This window comes from Aythya fuligula, chromosome 24 (assembly GCF_009819795.1).
Source record: "Aythya fuligula isolate bAytFul2 chromosome 24, bAytFul2.pri, whole genome shotgun sequence".
Classification (NCBI taxonomy): Eukaryota; Metazoa; Chordata; class Aves; order Anseriformes; family Anatidae; genus Aythya; species Aythya fuligula.
Window position 1 is genome coordinate 3,296,696 of NC_045582.1, and position 17,204 is coordinate 3,313,899.

At 42.3% G+C, this 17,204-nt stretch overlaps 1 protein-coding gene across 2 annotated transcripts in view; it reads right to left on the reverse strand.

Moving 5' to 3' along the window:
• The window catches only part of CDC27 (cell division cycle 27), a 32,425-nt gene extending 15,707 nt beyond the window's left edge, over nt 1–16,718 (reverse strand). For both annotated transcript variants that reach the window (XM_032202610.1, XM_032202608.1), the window contains exons 1-8: nt 16,548–16,718; nt 10,785–10,860; nt 7,390–7,537; nt 5,468–5,593; nt 4,358–4,455; nt 3,708–3,862; nt 3,384–3,595; nt 2,607–2,721 (exon numbers count right to left, since the gene is read on the reverse strand). In XM_032202610.1, coding sequence (XP_032058501.1) covers nt 2,607–2,721; nt 3,384–3,595; nt 3,708–3,862; nt 4,358–4,455; nt 5,468–5,593; nt 7,390–7,537; nt 10,785–10,860; nt 16,548–16,574 — 957 coding nt within the window. In that variant the 5' untranslated portion in view covers nt 16,575–16,718. The remainder of the gene's footprint in view (nt 1–2,606; nt 2,722–3,383; nt 3,596–3,707; nt 3,863–4,357; nt 4,456–5,467; nt 5,594–7,389; nt 7,538–10,784; nt 10,861–16,547) is intronic.
• Between the last annotated feature and the right edge of the window lie 486 nt (nt 16,719–17,204).

Below are 17,204 nucleotides of genomic sequence, written 5' to 3' on the forward strand. Positions count from 1 at the left end.
TCAAAAGGGGATCTGCATGATGCCACATAGAAAAAAGACTTGCAAGATATTGCATGTCAGCTCAGCGATGCTTGGTATCCACATACACATATTTGTGCTTTTTATTTGCTGCAGATTATAAGCAAGGAGCACTGCGCAGCACCAAAACATTGGTATTATGTTTTCTTACATCTTACGCAAGCCAAAATGGGCACTTTGATGCCTACCCCGGCACAGCTAACATATAGGAGCTTAGAGTTGCGATGACTTGACTGAGAATTCTAAGGAACAAGGTCAGATAGAAATTCATTGTCTGATGTATAGGGTTCCTTCTAAAGAAAGCCTAAATTGTACTTTTCTGCCCCCTTCCAAGGGGGCTAACATTCAAGTCAGTGATAGTTAGGAAAGATGCTCTTTGCAACACCAAAAATCTGCAGTAGGACTAACGACAGCACAATCAACAGCAGCTTATGGATTACCAGACTTGTCAACATTCTACTCTTCCCTTCCTTCTCAATTTTTGTTATCAGAGGATAGTTTAGGCAGCCAGCAAGCACGCTTGCCCACTCAAATAGGAAGCCTCTGGATCCATCCTAATGTTTCATTCATTTACGTAAGCGTCTCCAAGGTAACTACCTCCGTTAAGTCATGCACATTCTAGCCACAGCTACACTAAGCTTTTTCAAACTTGGTAATTTGAAGAGCAGAAGTGAGACTGGCCAAGTAATTATTTACATTGGACAAAGCAGGCATCAGAATTCTAAAATATTTATTAAAATTTATTAAGTGTTTGTGTTTAGGCACTAGCACAGATGCTTCTGGGTAGAAAGCACATCCATGAATTAGTGATATTTACACCATGAAGCTGTTGTGCCATACCTAGCAAAACAACAAAGGAACAAGTAGGACTTGATTTCCTGAAGCTTTACATCCATCATGTAGCACACGTGTGAGATCAGTCACAGATGAGTATTGCAGTCAGTGAAGTGCAGCTCTTTGCTATTTCAGTTGTTCAGACTTGTGACAGCTTACCTTCCTACGCACACACGATCCACCACAAAGCAGTGCTTTCAGCTATACTGGGGAAAACTGGTTGCTCCTCAGCAACTAAGGGCAAGAATTGGACTCTCCATACAAAGCATGCTTCTAGGAGACTGTTTGAGCACAGCCCACCCCAACAGAAGAAAGGCAAAAAAGGGCAGGACTAAGACAACTGATGGAAAAGGTTGCAGTAAGGAGTTGTCTAAAGACAAGATACCGTAATGGCTTGTGCAAAAAAGAATCCGGAGTTCCCAGTAATGGGTTTCAGAAGAACATCCAGAGAAGAAGGAAAAAACGTACATACATAGTTACCTGCTTACTGCGTTTTATTCTTATAGGGATTAGACTATTGAGAGAAGAGAAACGCAGCTTCTAAGAGTTTCCAAATTTCTGTCACAGAAGAGCACAGCAAGCTAGGCATCACCTGATCTGTCCAGACTATCAGATGCAGAAATTTAAGTGTTACTTATTTTTTTTTTTTTAGGAGATTTAAAAGAAAAGTTCAGTGCAAAAGTTTTAAAGGTGACCATCTATAAAACACTAGCATCCCTCATGCAACTTCTAGATTTACTAAAAATACCAGGAAATATCCTCAGGATTTTGTTTTTAGAGAAGAACAAATGGTTCTTCAACTGTCATCAACATTCCACCTCTCATTTATCACTATAGCAACTGTGGCAATTTCTTACTGAGTAAAGAAAAGAATTTTTAGCTTCTTCTACACAAGATCTAGCCAAGTGAAACACCACTGTTCAGTCAGACCTCCACAGACCACCAGCAGCATTTTGGTTTGACCTGCCTGTAAACTAGTATTCAAGAAATGCTTGCAAGAAAGTTTTCAGCTGACTTGAAGCTTCTAGAATTATTGAAGAAGCTTCTAGAATTATTGAAGTTACCCTTGAAAACACCTGAGTTAAACAAAATTAACACGAAGACTCCAAGTTCTGGCTGTTCTCAGACTCTGGCTTGCACACAGAAGTTTTGAATTCTTCACAGTTTAGAGTCATTGTTTGTACATTCCTCTCTAATTGCAGGTGGACAGGAGTCATAGCATCTGCCCCAGGTTGCCTCTTAAGCCTGCCAAGCAATGCCAGTGAGGCAGCTTGCACGTGCCCGAGCATTTGGGGGGGGCAGGAGAGAAGGTTTATTTTTATTTGAAAGAAAAAAACCACTATTGCCCATCTTTATAAAACTTGGGAAAACAAAGTCTGTTTCACTGTCCAACACAAGTGACATAAGCTGAGAACATTTACAACACAAACATCATTGCTTGATATTAGACAGTAAAGAAAAAGAGTTGTATTTGCTTAGCTGAAGATTTTCAGAACAAAATGCTTTTTGTTGAGGCTTTAGAATCTGTTGTTACATTGAAACAGACTATTCCAGAGCAGATTTCATTTCAGTTGATACTTTCTAGAAGTCCAAAAGATTTTGTGCAGAGAGATAACTGACCAGTTGTAGTCAAACTGAAAATGAACTCCTCCTCCACAATGCCTTTAAAAAAACAAAGGCAATACACAGATTTCAAGTACACTGGAATGTAAAACACATACAGAACAGCAATTCCATTCTAGAATGCGAAGTACCTTCTTTGAAGGTGCTCCTGTGGATGGCACATCAATTACAGAAGAGGAGTTAGTGTAGTTCTGTAAATAGGATCCATCTCCAGGGCTGGGGGTTTCTAGTGGCAAAATTCCAAAGCTGAGAATAAAATGAAGAGAAAGTGTCTAAGTCCATATATTAAACCACAAGTATCAGACCAATTCTGTGAATAAAGCACAGACCTAGTTTACCTGCTTTATTTCAGAAATACTTCAGATTTATGTTAACCCTAAAAAAAACACCTTACTATCCATTCTCATCTATAAAAGATGCCTCAGAACGCATTCTTGTTCCTGAGGTTTAAGAACACAGAACTTTCTTTGCCTCCTGCAGAACTAATAGACAGACTGCTCAAGTATTAATGGCTTGTAACATAGTGCTGGAACATTTCTTTAACCAAGATGGCACAAAGGAAGGACTATTTACACACTCTTTAGAAGAGATTTTTCAATGCAAGTGCTTAAGAATAGCTTTTCATAACAGTTTATTCAAGTAGAAGCATATTCCTTTAAAAACTTTTCTAGTGTGAATACAGCAATAGGCAACATGGTGAATCAAGAGCTCCTCTCTTCTAAACAAGAACACCAGCTGCTTGTTTAAAAAACAGAAGAGATGAACACTAGGACCAAGAGCAGTTACTGAAGTTGTTTAGTTTGTTTCTGTATGCATCATAATCCACTATCAGCAAGGCTTGTGCTGCACAACACACAAATTATCAGCAGAACAGTTAACTACAGACGCGGTCCATCTCAAAGACTTACCTTGGAGTTAGCGGGCTCAAAGCCGCAGGTCCCCCTAGTAAACTCCGCCCAGTTTTTGGTTTATTTTGAGCCTGTTTAGACAATATGGCAGATCCCGACCCAAGAGGGACAGCATCTGGTGAAATTACGGCCGAGTCAATGTAAGACATAGATGAATCCGTGTTCAAGGAATATTTTGAATTGGAGGATTCTAGGTTAAGCCTGTTCAACTCCTGAAAAAACAGAAGGCTGCTTTTAGTAACCCGTGCAGTGTAGTTTCTAGTTAGTATTTTTCAGTCAAGCTGGAAAGACTGCTTCAAATACAACACTTTTAGCAAAACTTACAATTGTGTCTTGCGGAGTTTCCATCAGGACAGAGTCAGGCTGTCTATGGGATATGTTGTGATTAGATACCAATGTTGTGCAAGTGTTAGGCAGACAGCTGCTGAAGTTCTGTAAAGATGTTAATTTAAATGTTTGGTCAGGGTCTGGTTTTTCACCTGTAAGATTGGAAGGAGATTTAAACAGTTATTCTTGAGTCTGTATGCTGAAGATTCATGCTGAAACAAGGAGGGCAAGGGGCAGTATTTTAGAGGGGTGCATTATTATTTTAAAACCTCTTACACTAGATTGGAAGTGTTCTTCCACTGCAAAACCCTGGACAATCAGTTTTATTGTTTTATGTAACTTGCTTAAGTTATTCTCAGAAGCATGGTTTTCTAAGGGTCTCCTCAGAAAACACATGGTATTGCTAAATCCAAAATGTAGGAGTAGTGAAAAATAAGAAAATGAGAAAAGCTCTGAACACTGGTAAAGTATTTTAAATCCATTATTACTCACAAAGACACTTGCGAAGAATCCTGCTGGCATTTTACTCACAATGTTTTGGACACAACGTAAAAAAGTTACCACATGGGGATGGCAAATGGGAAAACTTGACATAATCAAAAAATGTAGAAAATATCTTCACTGGGAAGACAGTTCTGCAGACCTACCTATTTCACAGAGCGATTCAAAAGGGGACCAGAGGAAAGGATTTAAACTAAGGCTCTTTTGGTAACATTCTGATCCTTTGGCAAGCCGATCTGTCTTGCTGCAAAAAGAATGCAACAGTTTAGAGGGAAACTTAAGAACAGTGCTTTTGTTCAAGATAGCTTTCCAGGAGAGGAGTTGAAAAACAAAAACATGTTGAGAACCACAGCAACATTCCTCAGTTTTCAATGAGGAACAGAAACAGCAATATCGAGTTATTTGGCATATTTATACACAGAAGAAAGTTACTTAAAGTTCTTAAAGAAAAAAGCCCCAAGCACTAAAGCTTTCATGTTTAGAGAGATGCTGTTCTCACCAACAGCTCATTTCATTTTCTGAGCTGATTGCTTGCCTTTCCGCTATTTTAAATATCTACGGATAATATTTTTGCATATAAATTAGAGGTAAGCAGAATACTTAAATGGACACAAAAACAATCTGCTTCTGTTTTTTTTTTTTTTTTGAGAACAGGTATATTAGGGAAAAATCCAAGAACTCCACTATTCCCACTTGTTCATTTCTTCACATTTACTAAAGTGTTTCTTTTATCTCAGCAAAAGCTAAACACTTAAGTTTGCAGTTATTCTGAAAGGTATTCCTTACCGCTTTCATTTGAAGATTACAGCTATACCTCTATAAACCAGACAAAAAAATGACATGGTAACACTGAGAACAGGTTTCATCTGTATTCAAAAAGATATCAGATGAAACCCTAAGTTACAAGAATATGACTCCTAGGTACATGCTTAACCTGGAAGAGGAATTAAGGTATTTTCAGGCAGTCAAAAGCTCTGGGTAAAAGAAATCACGCTCACGTTCTTAAGCTTGATGGTTTCCACAACTATCTATCTGGATCTAGCATATTCTTTTGCACAGACCACATGGCCTGGCCATAGAATCCAGAGACAGGTAAATAAATAAAAAAATCACCAAAAGATTAATTTTTTCTTTTTGGCTAAAATTTGGTTTGGTCAAAAAATAAAACATGCACATGAAAAACTCACCTGCCAAAAACCAAAATCCAACAACAACCCCCCCAAGCTTTAAAAGGTAAAATCAAAAAACAACATTACCAGTAGACATGTCCTAGTAAGGAGAGTGTAAAACATGCAGAGTCACCAAACTCCGTAACAATGTCATCATGGCTTTTCTGTTTATTCAACACTCCACCAGATAAGATCTGCTCTCCTTCTGCAAGCCTTTTTAAAAAACAAGAGGTTTAAAGGGGTTACAAGGCTCACAGTATTGGTAGTCCAGTGTTCTCACCCTGCTGCAAACAAAAACAGAAATGCACTGTCACTGTCAAGTTTCAAGTCCCATATGTACTAGCTCCTGCAAATGAATGTTAAATAAATGATTCCTTTAGCAACATAGAGGTACAAAATACTTTGAACATCTCTACTGTGAAAAGAAGGTATTAACGAAAAAAACAAAAACAAACCCATGCCACTCCAAAACCAGAAATAGATACTACAGCACAATTTTTCCAGAAAGGGCCTGATCTTGGGTAGAATACAAAGGGGAGAGCAGTCTTTCAAGCACTTTGTTTTGAAGGTGTTCAAAACACGTCTTCTAAAATACCACTTCAGTTTGGCTTCGTTTCCCAGCTATGAGAAACAACCTGTAAGGCTCCACGCACTGAGTTCGAGATCCAGTACTGGGATGTGGTAGACTCTGCATTTTAATGCCTTTGCTTCTTTCATAATCTCCTCTTGCTTCCACATGACGTTACGCTTCTATGTAGATGCTCCTATCAGTACAGACCATTCCCACAAGCAAACAAGGTACATCTCTATAAAAGAGCTCATGTAAATGTAACAGTGCCAATGACAGTTAAATTTAACAACTTCTGAAGAACGTTTAAGGAATCCCACCTACCTAACCGAAATCAGCTCAGAAGCCAATGTATCACACATACACCAGACTTTGTAAAAGCACAGGAGAAAACAATCAGCTTCAAATTTATTCTACTGGGACCTTTCCAAGTAGAGCATTAACATGATTTCCCTTTCAGAGGACGTGGTAAAGAAACTGGTATCCTAATAGCTCCCGAAGCGCTAAAATAGTGTCAAAAGAAATGCAACAAGTCAAGACTTCGCTAGTACTCTGAAGATGTCAGAAGATTTGCCTATTGAAAAGAGCATCAAAGAAAGAGCTTCTCCAAGAGACCTACATTCTGGTTCCATGTCGTGGGCAGGATCATGAATACTGCAACACAATTGCATCACACCACATCAAACTACAAACTTCACTTCCTATTGTCTATTTTATTCTTTCCATTCAGCACCTCCACCAGATATTGTTTCCTACGTTTGAGTCGTAACAATCTGAAAGATCTACACAGAAGCAAAATACCCTCATTAACATCTCTGGGCATTGGTCAGGCTACAGTCCCTAATCTCATTCAGGTGCTCTTGCAATGAAACTCCAGCAAACTACCACGATAGCTTGATATTACTATGCCCCTGTTAAGGTTAATTTTGATGTCAAAGCCAGCATTTGACGGTGTGGACTCAAGGTAGTTTGTTTTCTAAACAGATGTTTGTCTGACATCTTTTTCCCTCATCCACCCATAGCACTAACTGGGTGAGTGGAGCAAGCTTACTGTTTGAGGGAAATGGCCTGTCCATGAAATCCATACTGGAAACACTTAATGAAATAAGCAAGAGTATCAGAGAAATGCAAGAGCGAAACAAACACTTCCCAGCCTGGTCTCCTTGAGTCATCTCAGCAGTCAATGCTCTTTCTCTCCCTATGCATTTTGACAACTCCTTTGCAAGTTATTCAATACCTTTTAGAGGTTTCTGCAATATGGGCTAATGTTCATTAGGTCCATATCTGAAAGCAACATGAATTGAACTTACAGTAATCTTTAGAGTTGAAGGGCCAATGAATCATTAGTTTACACAATATGACAGCTTTCAAGGAAAAATTCCAACAAAAAAAAAAAAAACGCATTTGTAACCCTGGAACAGAACATAGAGGGTTCACTTACTTGCTGAGGTCAACACAACATTTTGCAAGCAGGTATTTACATTGTGGGGTAGTACAGCTGTGTCCCTTTAGGAGCCTGTATGCTTTATATGCCTTTCCTGAGCGGTAGTAACACGTTGCCAGTAAAAACAGTGCTTCTTCTGAATGTACTACGAGAAATCAAACAAAAACCATCAGTTGGTTGCTTACCATTTTGATGCAAGAAACTGGTGGGAGAAGACAGTTAAAAACAAGATACGAGAAAACAAGTACTGATATTAGAGACAGTCATCACCCATTGAGGTGTATTTCTTCATTCATTGTCACACAACTAGCTTTAATGTGCTGCTTTCTTGTACAGTCAGAGCAATTCTTAACATCTACTGTTAGAAGAGATCTTTGATCCTTCTGGCTACCCAACATATATAGGCAATTAGCCAGCTTCTTGTTAAAATACCAGCAACTCAAGCAATGCAGTCATTCCTAGCAGAACTGAACCACTTGAACAACTTGCTGGCAATACCATCGGCTCAGGGTGTTAATGGGGAACACCTGCAAGTAACACTCCACATAGGTTTCAGCTGTGCACAAGCACAACAGCTTATGTAAAAGAACTTCTAGTAGGAAAAACCAATTTCAGCCTAATTAACACTTTTAATGCTAACTTCAAATGTTTTTTTCCCCATTTGCAATTTTATTTGTTATTTTTCTAAAGCACTTGATTCTGTATCTTCACATGACTTAGCAAAGCAGGTTTTCTGATTTTAGTGGCTGTTAAAGAAGACCAGTTACCAGTTACCTTTACCCCAACATTAATTCTTGTCCTTTTTGCTGCCTACGGTTATTTACTTCATCAGGAACATGGCTTAAAACTATTATTCAGATGCTTTATTTATTTTATGGTAGGAAGTAATAACAGGGACAAGCTTTTCTGCAAGTCTTCTCAAGCAGAGTTGTCACAGGTTTCCAAATTCTGAATTAATTAGCCAAGCTTCAGGAAAAATAACCCATCTGAACAGAAAGCTAAATTAATTGAGACAAAAAAATCCAACACTTTCTTTGACAAAAACTAGATGTTTTTAGCCTGAATCATGTCTGCTTCACCACTTTCACCGCCAAGCTGTATTATGGACTGCGCTGAGAACTCTCTATTCAAACAACTGGAGTTGGCATCCAGATTTGAGACTGAGGTCAGACTTGCTGATTTTACTTACGATTACAGTGTAATGGACAGGGCACCTAATCCCTAAAGTAACTTTAGAACCTTACTGTGTAATTGTCAGCTGAAACTTGAAACGCCAGAGAACACACATTTGAAAGGCAACAGCGAGCATTACCATGCTGTGATGTTAATTCCAGTGTTAAGCTATGATTGTGTCTTCATTTTTCACTCCTTTTACCAGTTTCTAAGCCAGAGCAGAGATCTCAGATACACTTCTGAATTATTTAGCCTTATTCTTTGTACTTCCCCCAAAGTTTCACTCCAGCCACCATTAAGCAAAGCATTTTACCTCAAAGAAGGCTGGCTGTAACGGCAAGCCTCTCAAACCTCCGAACAATTAGAAAAACAGTATTACTTTAGACTTTTCAGAACACACTAGCAAGCAGATGGAAGTCAGCACTAAAAGAAAAAACAGTTATGATGTTTCTTTGTCTGCCTACATGGAACTCTTCAGAAAAATCAATACAGGCATCGTACAAAAACCTCTTTGGGCAACTTACTCAAATCCTTTGCTGCACTGAACACTATTTTAAGCTTGTGTCACCACTCAGATGATGGCAATGGGAACTGAAGACCCAAAGAGAGGACATTTTATTATCCTTCTGCTAAAAACTCCAGAAGATCTTTTTGAAAGTTAAAGTTACATCAATTATTTTATCCACTAATTTAACACATTTCAAGCATCCTGGGAAACTGTCACATCACAGATGTCCCCACAAAGACAGTAACTGCAGGTGGACTTAGAATTCTTCTTGGGGTAAGATTCTTACTGTCATTATGAAATCTGAGTATTTGAGCTCAGCAGCTTCTACCCTGCAATATAACTGCTTATTTTAACCAGAAGTGAGATGTTTTATCAACAGTTAACTGTTTAAACCAAGGGACAGCATGCTGTTCTCTCAACACTGTTAGTCACTGAAAAAAAACTGTCTGAAATATTCTTGTAGAGTGTTATTCTGCAGAGATAGCATCATTACATTATCGTACATTTTCTCCTGGCTGCTGCAAAGGTTGGATTCTCCCCATTTCTACAATATCCTTGCAAATTACTTTCAATCTAGCATGTTCCTGCATCTCAGAATGTGCTGTGTTCAGGGGAGATGAGCCATCCCTAAGAACTTTCCTTCACGTACACCTTTATTATAATCTGCAGGTTCCCACAATATTCTGTACAATGCTTGTCATTTCAACACTAGATGGGAGACTCCAGATTTCATGGGTAACCCCAACAAAAGGAAAAACCCTCTAAAGTTCAGTTTGTGCTTCCAGTGATAAGTACATGGTAGGCACATCAAGCAGAACATCAAAAGCAAAAACATTTCATTACAAAACCTGGATCATGAAATAGATTACCCAGTTTAATTCGTGTCAGAAACTTGCATTTTGCTTAGCCTGAAATTAAAACTTTTTTTTTTGCTTAATGGTGGTGGTTTTATTTTCGTTTTCATGTTAGCAATTAAGGGACAATATATTTCAAAACAGAGAAAAAGTGAACACCAGTGTCAAGGAGAAAGAAACAGAGGAGAACAAAAAGCTCGTCTGGCATCATATAGTTAAAGATAAGGAAGAAAAGGGACTACAGTACAAGGAAATGGTCTTTGAAGGACCCAGTTGTACAGGTCTGTGTTACTGCTGCCTGTTGAGTGCACAAAGCAGGCTAGAATTAATGGCACTGCAGTGAATTAACAGCTAACAAGGAGATGCATGTTCCGTATGTTCTGCTGCTCACTGCCTCAATTTCTCTCTGTTTTTCTCTTTATTACAAGATTACTTCTTTCAGCTAAGACACCAATCAACGTATCTGACCAGGATTCTTAGCAAAGACAGCTTTCAATAGAGACAATTTGTAGAATGCATCTCTCCAAGTCAACCTGAAGAACTGCATCTCTTCCGAGGGATTAAAAACCTCCCTCCCATTTGACACCATGCAAGATACCACTGGAAACATCACACTTAAAGACCCAACTCTGAATTTAATTTTAAGGAGGTTTTACTGTACAACAACAAAAAAAAAACCATTGCTGTTACATTATTTGATTTCCCAACTTAACTGCAAAGTATTCTCCTGCTTTCCCCAAGCAGAAAGTTAAGCTTTATTATCACAACGACTACAGAAAGACAAAACAGGACCAGAGGCTCAAAATCCTACATCAGAATTGAGAAGACCATCAATTTTATGTTTGCAAAGTACGTACCTTCTGCATATAACCTTTCTGCGAGGAACACTGCATCACGGTAAGCGTAGTGGTTAAGTGCTTGCCATATAGCAGCCTACAAGACAGGAAAATAGTTTGGGTTTAGAGAGAAGCTTTAAAAATCCAGAACTCGTTAGGCTCTTGCTATCAAAAAGCAAAGCTCTGCTTTGTTGTCCTGGAGTGACAAGAAGAAAGCACATGAATAAATATGAACTTTCAGTTGTTTCTACTATTAGTAAGGAGATTAGAAGCAAAACTATCTTTGCACTGATACCACAAACCAATCTAAGACTACAACTGCTTCTCACTAGTTACCATACACAGCCATCTATAAACCTCAGCCTGCACACGCTTCCACTCCTTACAGTGTTTTAGCCTTGTGCCCAAGCATGGATTATCACCAACTACCAAATAATTAGGCATTTTATTACCTACTATCAAATAATAATGCATTAAGAATATAAACATCCCCAACTGTTTAGCGGAGTGACATTTTGCTCTTGGCTCTTTGCAGTGCTTAAGGAAGAAAAGAAAAAAATCAAGCATGCCCAATGTATTTTAATTCATTTCCCATTTAAAGCATTTAACCTCGAGACAGGACAAACTGAAAACCAACAAGACCAGGAATCACATCTGGGTCTGAGGTTGTCAGTGCTGCTTATTAAGCATACGAAATACCCAGCATTTTCCTTGATGAGGCATCAGCATCCCTTTAAGAACCAAGATTAAAGGGATCCACTGCTTTTTGTCATGGTTTTGTTCATTCAGGTCTTTGCTCACCAGCCACTGCTTTACCATGGTGGATTAGGGCTGGGAGGTCTCACAAGAATATATGCGATGCAGTAGGATGGACAAACAGATCCCTGCACACATACCAAGGTTACCTTTTGCTCATACACCCACATTCGGCCAAAAACAGCTACCTGCTTGAGGGCACCAATCTTCCTTTTTTCAAAGTTCAGTGTTTGGGGCTGTCAGTATTCAAGCAACCTCTCAGGATGGCATTACTCCAGGGAAATGCAAATCCAACGCACATCTAGGTGTATAAACCTCATGCACATTGGAGTAGCTGTCGTAATTACCTGCCCGGTGTCCTTATTAACGGAGTTAAAAGCAAGAGCTGTCCAGCAAAAGGAAGAACAGGGCTGGGGGGTGCAAGTTTCGTTACACTACGCAGCTGATTTTCTTTGGATCCAATTAAAATATCTCTAAGTCAAGGAGTGGGAGGGAAAAAAAGAATCCCTTTTAACATCTGCTTGGTCCTTCCTTCCCATCCATTCGAAGTTGTGGTATGCATGCTTATCAGGGGTTGTTTTCTGAGGTTTGATGGGCTGGGGTGAGGACGGCAGCTCCTTCCCATCTGGCAGCCTCGCTCCAGTTCCAGAGCTGTTTCCCACAGGCCAGCACACAGCCATTTTGCAGGAGCTGTGCTATAACTGATCCAAACAGGGTTTGAACTCATGAACTCAAGGCTCTGTGCTCTAATACTTCTCCAATATTTACAAGCAAAGGAAAACACGAACAGAACCTAGCTTCTGATTCCCCATCAGACGCTGCAAAAGCTAAACCGAGACTTCCAGAACTGAAGCAGCGAGCACCCTGCAATGCCATCTCCAGCAGGAAAAGCAAGTGCCAATTCCAATTAAAAACCCCAAACGTCACAGGCAGTTACACGGACCATATGCTACTTCTTCCAACACAAACTTGACAAAGTCAGGGTGTGAAAAATGTGCGAGTTCTCTTCACGGGAAGCCTACACAGCCCTTATGAAGGGTACACACCAGAGCTTTCAGTTACTACATGGAATATTTTATGCACCATCTCTCCAGAGATGCTGTTTTCCTCTACCAGTAGGCCCCAGCAGTAGATTTAAAAAAATCAACAGGTACTTTTAAGCCTGTGTGAGAAGCATTTAACCACGGATTCTCTCGGTTTGATTATAATAATGTAAACACATTATTTCTCCCTGGTTGTATTCCACACGTCAGATAACTTCAGCCACAGCATCTGCCTGCGGCGATTACTTTGCTTTTACCTTGAAAAGCTCCAAGGCTGTTTATTGTTCTGTACCACACTGTCCAAGGGGCACAAGAAGTACAAAACAGAAGGAGGGTGTTAAAATCTTTCGGGCTAAATCCAGGTTAGAGCAGCCTGACATCTCCTTTTTCTCCTGCTCTCAGAAACAGCTCTTCCTTTACCAAGCCACAAGTGCTATTCAGATGAATATATTCGAGTTGTGCTGTCTTAAGGTTAAAAACATTGTCTTCACTGGGACATAACTCGCCATGCTTACAAAACAGAAGGGTATGGGGGTGGTGGTGGTGAAACCAATGCCATTTGACTTCTCAAACAAGAGCAAATTGCCAGAAACAGCCTTGCCAAAGGCCAAGAGGGGACAAGTCGTTTTTGGCTACATCACAGCCACACGATAAAAGACACACTACAGACTGGCTCAAGTGACGATCCTTGCTGAGCCGAGTCCTGGAGCAAGCAAAAAGCCAGCTGGTAATATGTAATAATTACCATTTTGCAACTGAAATGGTGCAAGTTGGAACCCTGCCTTCAACTGATGAAGTCTGAAGGCTGGATCCTTGCACGTGCTGTCCTGCAAGAGCAGGATGAGGGGAAGAAGCAGAGCAGCAGCTCGGTTTGCTGCATCTCCCCAGTGTTAGCAGCACATGACAACTGCTGACCCCCACCAGGGTGGTTTGGAGCAGGAAACTTCAGAGGCATTTATCCAGTAAAAGCTATTTAATCCCAAAGGACTTCGGAGGAGGACAATCCAGTACAGCCACACACACAATCCAAACGCAGTCTTAGTTTCTTCCCCGTGGTTGTGATTGAGGTTTAGATGGAACCTGCCAGCTTAGATCCAAAAAGCCACCTCCTCGGGGGTGTGCAAGGCAGTTAAGACACTTCGGTTGTCATATCTGTTCTCAGGGCTACAAGCAAATATGGACAGCAGGGAAGCATTTCAGAGTTTTATCATGCTTTCATGATACAAATATCCAGGTCCTGGTCAGATGTCCTACCAATTCTATGCATTAATTCGCAAAGAAAGTGAACAGAGAATTCCCAAACTACCACACCAACTACAGCTGCATGGCAAAGTATCCTCAAAAATGAGAGCAGGAAAACAAAAGCTGGCTCACACACATTCCTCTTTGATCCAGAAAATCCTGTAGGGTGATATTTGGACAACACACATCTAATCCTCAAATCTCTTAAAGGGTAAGGGGACACCTCTGACAGTTACATGGCCCTGGAAATTATTTTCAAAGCTTTACAGCCTATTGTCACGTTAATCAATCAGTTTCTATCATGTTTTAAGATTTGTTCAGGGTGAGCAGAAATTTTTCAGAGACAAACTTTGCTACATTTACTAGCTACGAAAACTTTCTCCATTAACTAATCAGACACGTATTGGTGCTGCGTGCTTTCAGCCATGACAGCAGCCTTGGAGTTCAAGCATTATCCAAGTGGGTCACAGCAGATGATCACCTTGAAAAGCCGAATTCCAAGGAAAGCATTCATCTGTTTCCAAGATGTTTTTCAGAAATATTTGGAAGGCATCCAAACGTGCATGGGATACAAGGCTTTATGTCTGAGCTGAAGAGTTTTAAGTTGACCACGTCAGGAAGTACAATAACGGTCTGTTGTCTATGTAAAATGAGTAAAAGTAACAGAGTTTGAAGAATTAAAAGAAGACCTAACCATCAAAGTGGATGCCTTTAGCGACATTAATTTTATATAATCAAGGTGTTACACTTATAGGAAAACATACACATTATTTATCTGTCATACTTTATGCATTATGACCGTAAAGACGACAGTTTTTCTCTAGAATACCAAGCCCTGTAAATGTCTGAAAGGAGAAAACAGACAGATAGAAGAAATTCCTGCAATGACAAAAAACGAGAAGCAGTGTCAACTTTTTCAGACATACTGCCAATAAATAAATAAATAGAAAGGCAGAGACAAATACGTGGACTCCAGCTAAAGTCAACTTCATCCAAACGTGTGCTGCAAGATGGAGACTGATTGTTGGACCAGACACTAGTGAGAAAACAAGTGTGAGCTGCTTTGGAAAGCCTCCACAGTACAGATCCAAGCCCTACATCACTACTCACAGCCATGGCACAGAGGACTCCAGCTTGCAACAGCAGATCCAGGCAAAACTCAAATGTCAGCCTTGTTTTGGATGGTGCACTGGCAACTTTGTCTTTAAAATCAAGGGTATGACCAAGATCACACAAATAACAAATCCTAAACTTACCAGCATTGCTGTCAGCAAGGAAAAGCAGCGAACAGCAGTTGAAGCACTGACTAGAAGTGATGTGGCATTTGAAGCAGACAGAATCTAAATAGATATACTCAATGTAGCGAAGCCCCATCAAAACTTTCAAGCTCATAAGAGCTTGAGAATTGCGCTAGATAGGTCATTATCTCTCTGAAAAATTAAAATCATACTCTGCATTTCTATCGGGGAACTCTCAGAATAGCAAGTATTTTCCACTTGGTTAATCTAATTAGCACAGTACTGGAAACATTAAATATTGTTTCCTGTCATTCACTCTGAAATGCGTTCTTGCTTCCTTTTCAACTGTAACCCCATGTTTTCCTAGAATACCCAAGTGCTGCAAGACACCAGCCCAGCTCCAAAGGTAACAGCAGAGGCTTTAGTACAGCCCCTGCAGAAGATGGAAGCCAAAAGCATTTCCAGGAGCACATTGACCCTTGCTCTCCAGGTGGACCAGCAGAACAGTGGCACCGAGAACACAAACCCCTGGTCTATGAGGATGCCATCGTTGCCACCATCTTGCACAGGTGGGGTCAAGTCAGCAGGGTGGTCTTCCAGGCAAGAAGTCCTTCTTTCCTCTCCCCATCCTCTTCTCCTTAAAAGGAGAGCGGAGAGCCAAACCCGAGGATTTTCACAATGCTCATTATAGAGCACAATTTCTGTACAACCAAGATATGTTTAGTAAGATGTTTCCAACAGAACTAGAAAAAAAAATCTGTTAAGATGTAAAAATAATAAAAAAAGGAACGTGAATGAGATTATGGTATCATCAACAGAAAATTACAGAATAGTTAGAGTACAGAGGAAAGGTGGAAAGAAGCAGCCAACTTATCCCATGAATCATGCCTTTTGGAGGGGAAGACCGAGAAAAAGAGCAGGAAGCCCATCAGGGCAACTGCAGCAAGACTGAAATACGGCAGAAATGCACAATTTACGTTATTTTCTCCCCTAGCTTTCCTGCGGCTCTGGAAATAGGAACTCCTCGGGAATAAGGCACGTCCTCCGCCGGCACGGCTCGCGGAGCTGCGAGCTCCCCAAAGGCAGGAAGGTGAGCACGGAGAGGCATCAACAGGTCTCCCGAGGGGCAGCACGAGCGGCCTGCTCCACACGCAGCCCGCCACCTCCCGAGGGGAGGCCGCCCGCCCGGGGCCGGGGCAGCCGAAAAAGAAGCGGAGAGGCCGGAGGAAGCTCGTCCCGGCCGCTCGGGGCACGGCGAAGGGACGCCCGGAGGCCAGCCGCAGCCCGGCAGCCCCCCGGGACGGCCGGAGGAGCCGGCGAGGAGCTGCCGGAGCGCCCCGAGGCCCGGCCGAGGCCCTCGAGGCCCGAACGGCTCCCCCCGGGGCCTCGGGACAGGCCCCGGCTCCCCCCCCGCTAGGCCCGGCCGGGCCTCGGGGCCTGGAGCGCGGCGGCGAAGCCCGAGCCGGAGCTCGGCCCTCAGGGGGAGGGGGGGGGGGGGTCGGTACCTGGACGGGTTCCTGCAGCACCGTCATCCTGCTCCCCCGGCCTCCTCCGCCACCGCCTCCTCGTCGTCGCCGAGCCCGGAGCGGGGCGGCCCCGGCCCCGCCTCAGTGCGCGGCCCGGCGCGGCGCGGCCCGGCCCCTGCTCATTTAAACTCCCAGCGACCGTTACCGGGAACGAGGTGGGCCGAGGCCGCCCGAAGCTGGTGGCGGAAACAGCCGAAGCTGCTGACGGAAATAGCCGAAGCTGCTGGAGGAGCACCCGAAGCGCCTCGGCGGAAAGAGCCGAAGCGCCCCCGCGGAAAGAGCCGAAGCTGCTGGCGGAACACACGAAGTCGCGCCGCGGAAAGAGCCGAAGCGCCTCGGCGGAAACAGCCGAAGCGCTCCGCGGAAAGAGCCGAGCGGTGACGGAAAAGAACACAGCTGGGAAAGCCCCCTCGGCGCCGTGGCGGAACGGCCGCGCTCGGCGGAGCCGCCCGAGTGGTTCCGGAGATAGCCGAACGCTGTGGGGGGTGCTGAGGGCGGGGATCCCCTCAGGGCCGGGCGCCTTTTGCCCCTCACAGCCAGTAAGGCGGCGGCTGCCTCGGGCCCTCGTCCCTCGAAACGCCCCCACAGGAGATTAAAACTTGCGTTTTGTACCAAAAGATGGGGTTCTTGGGGTGT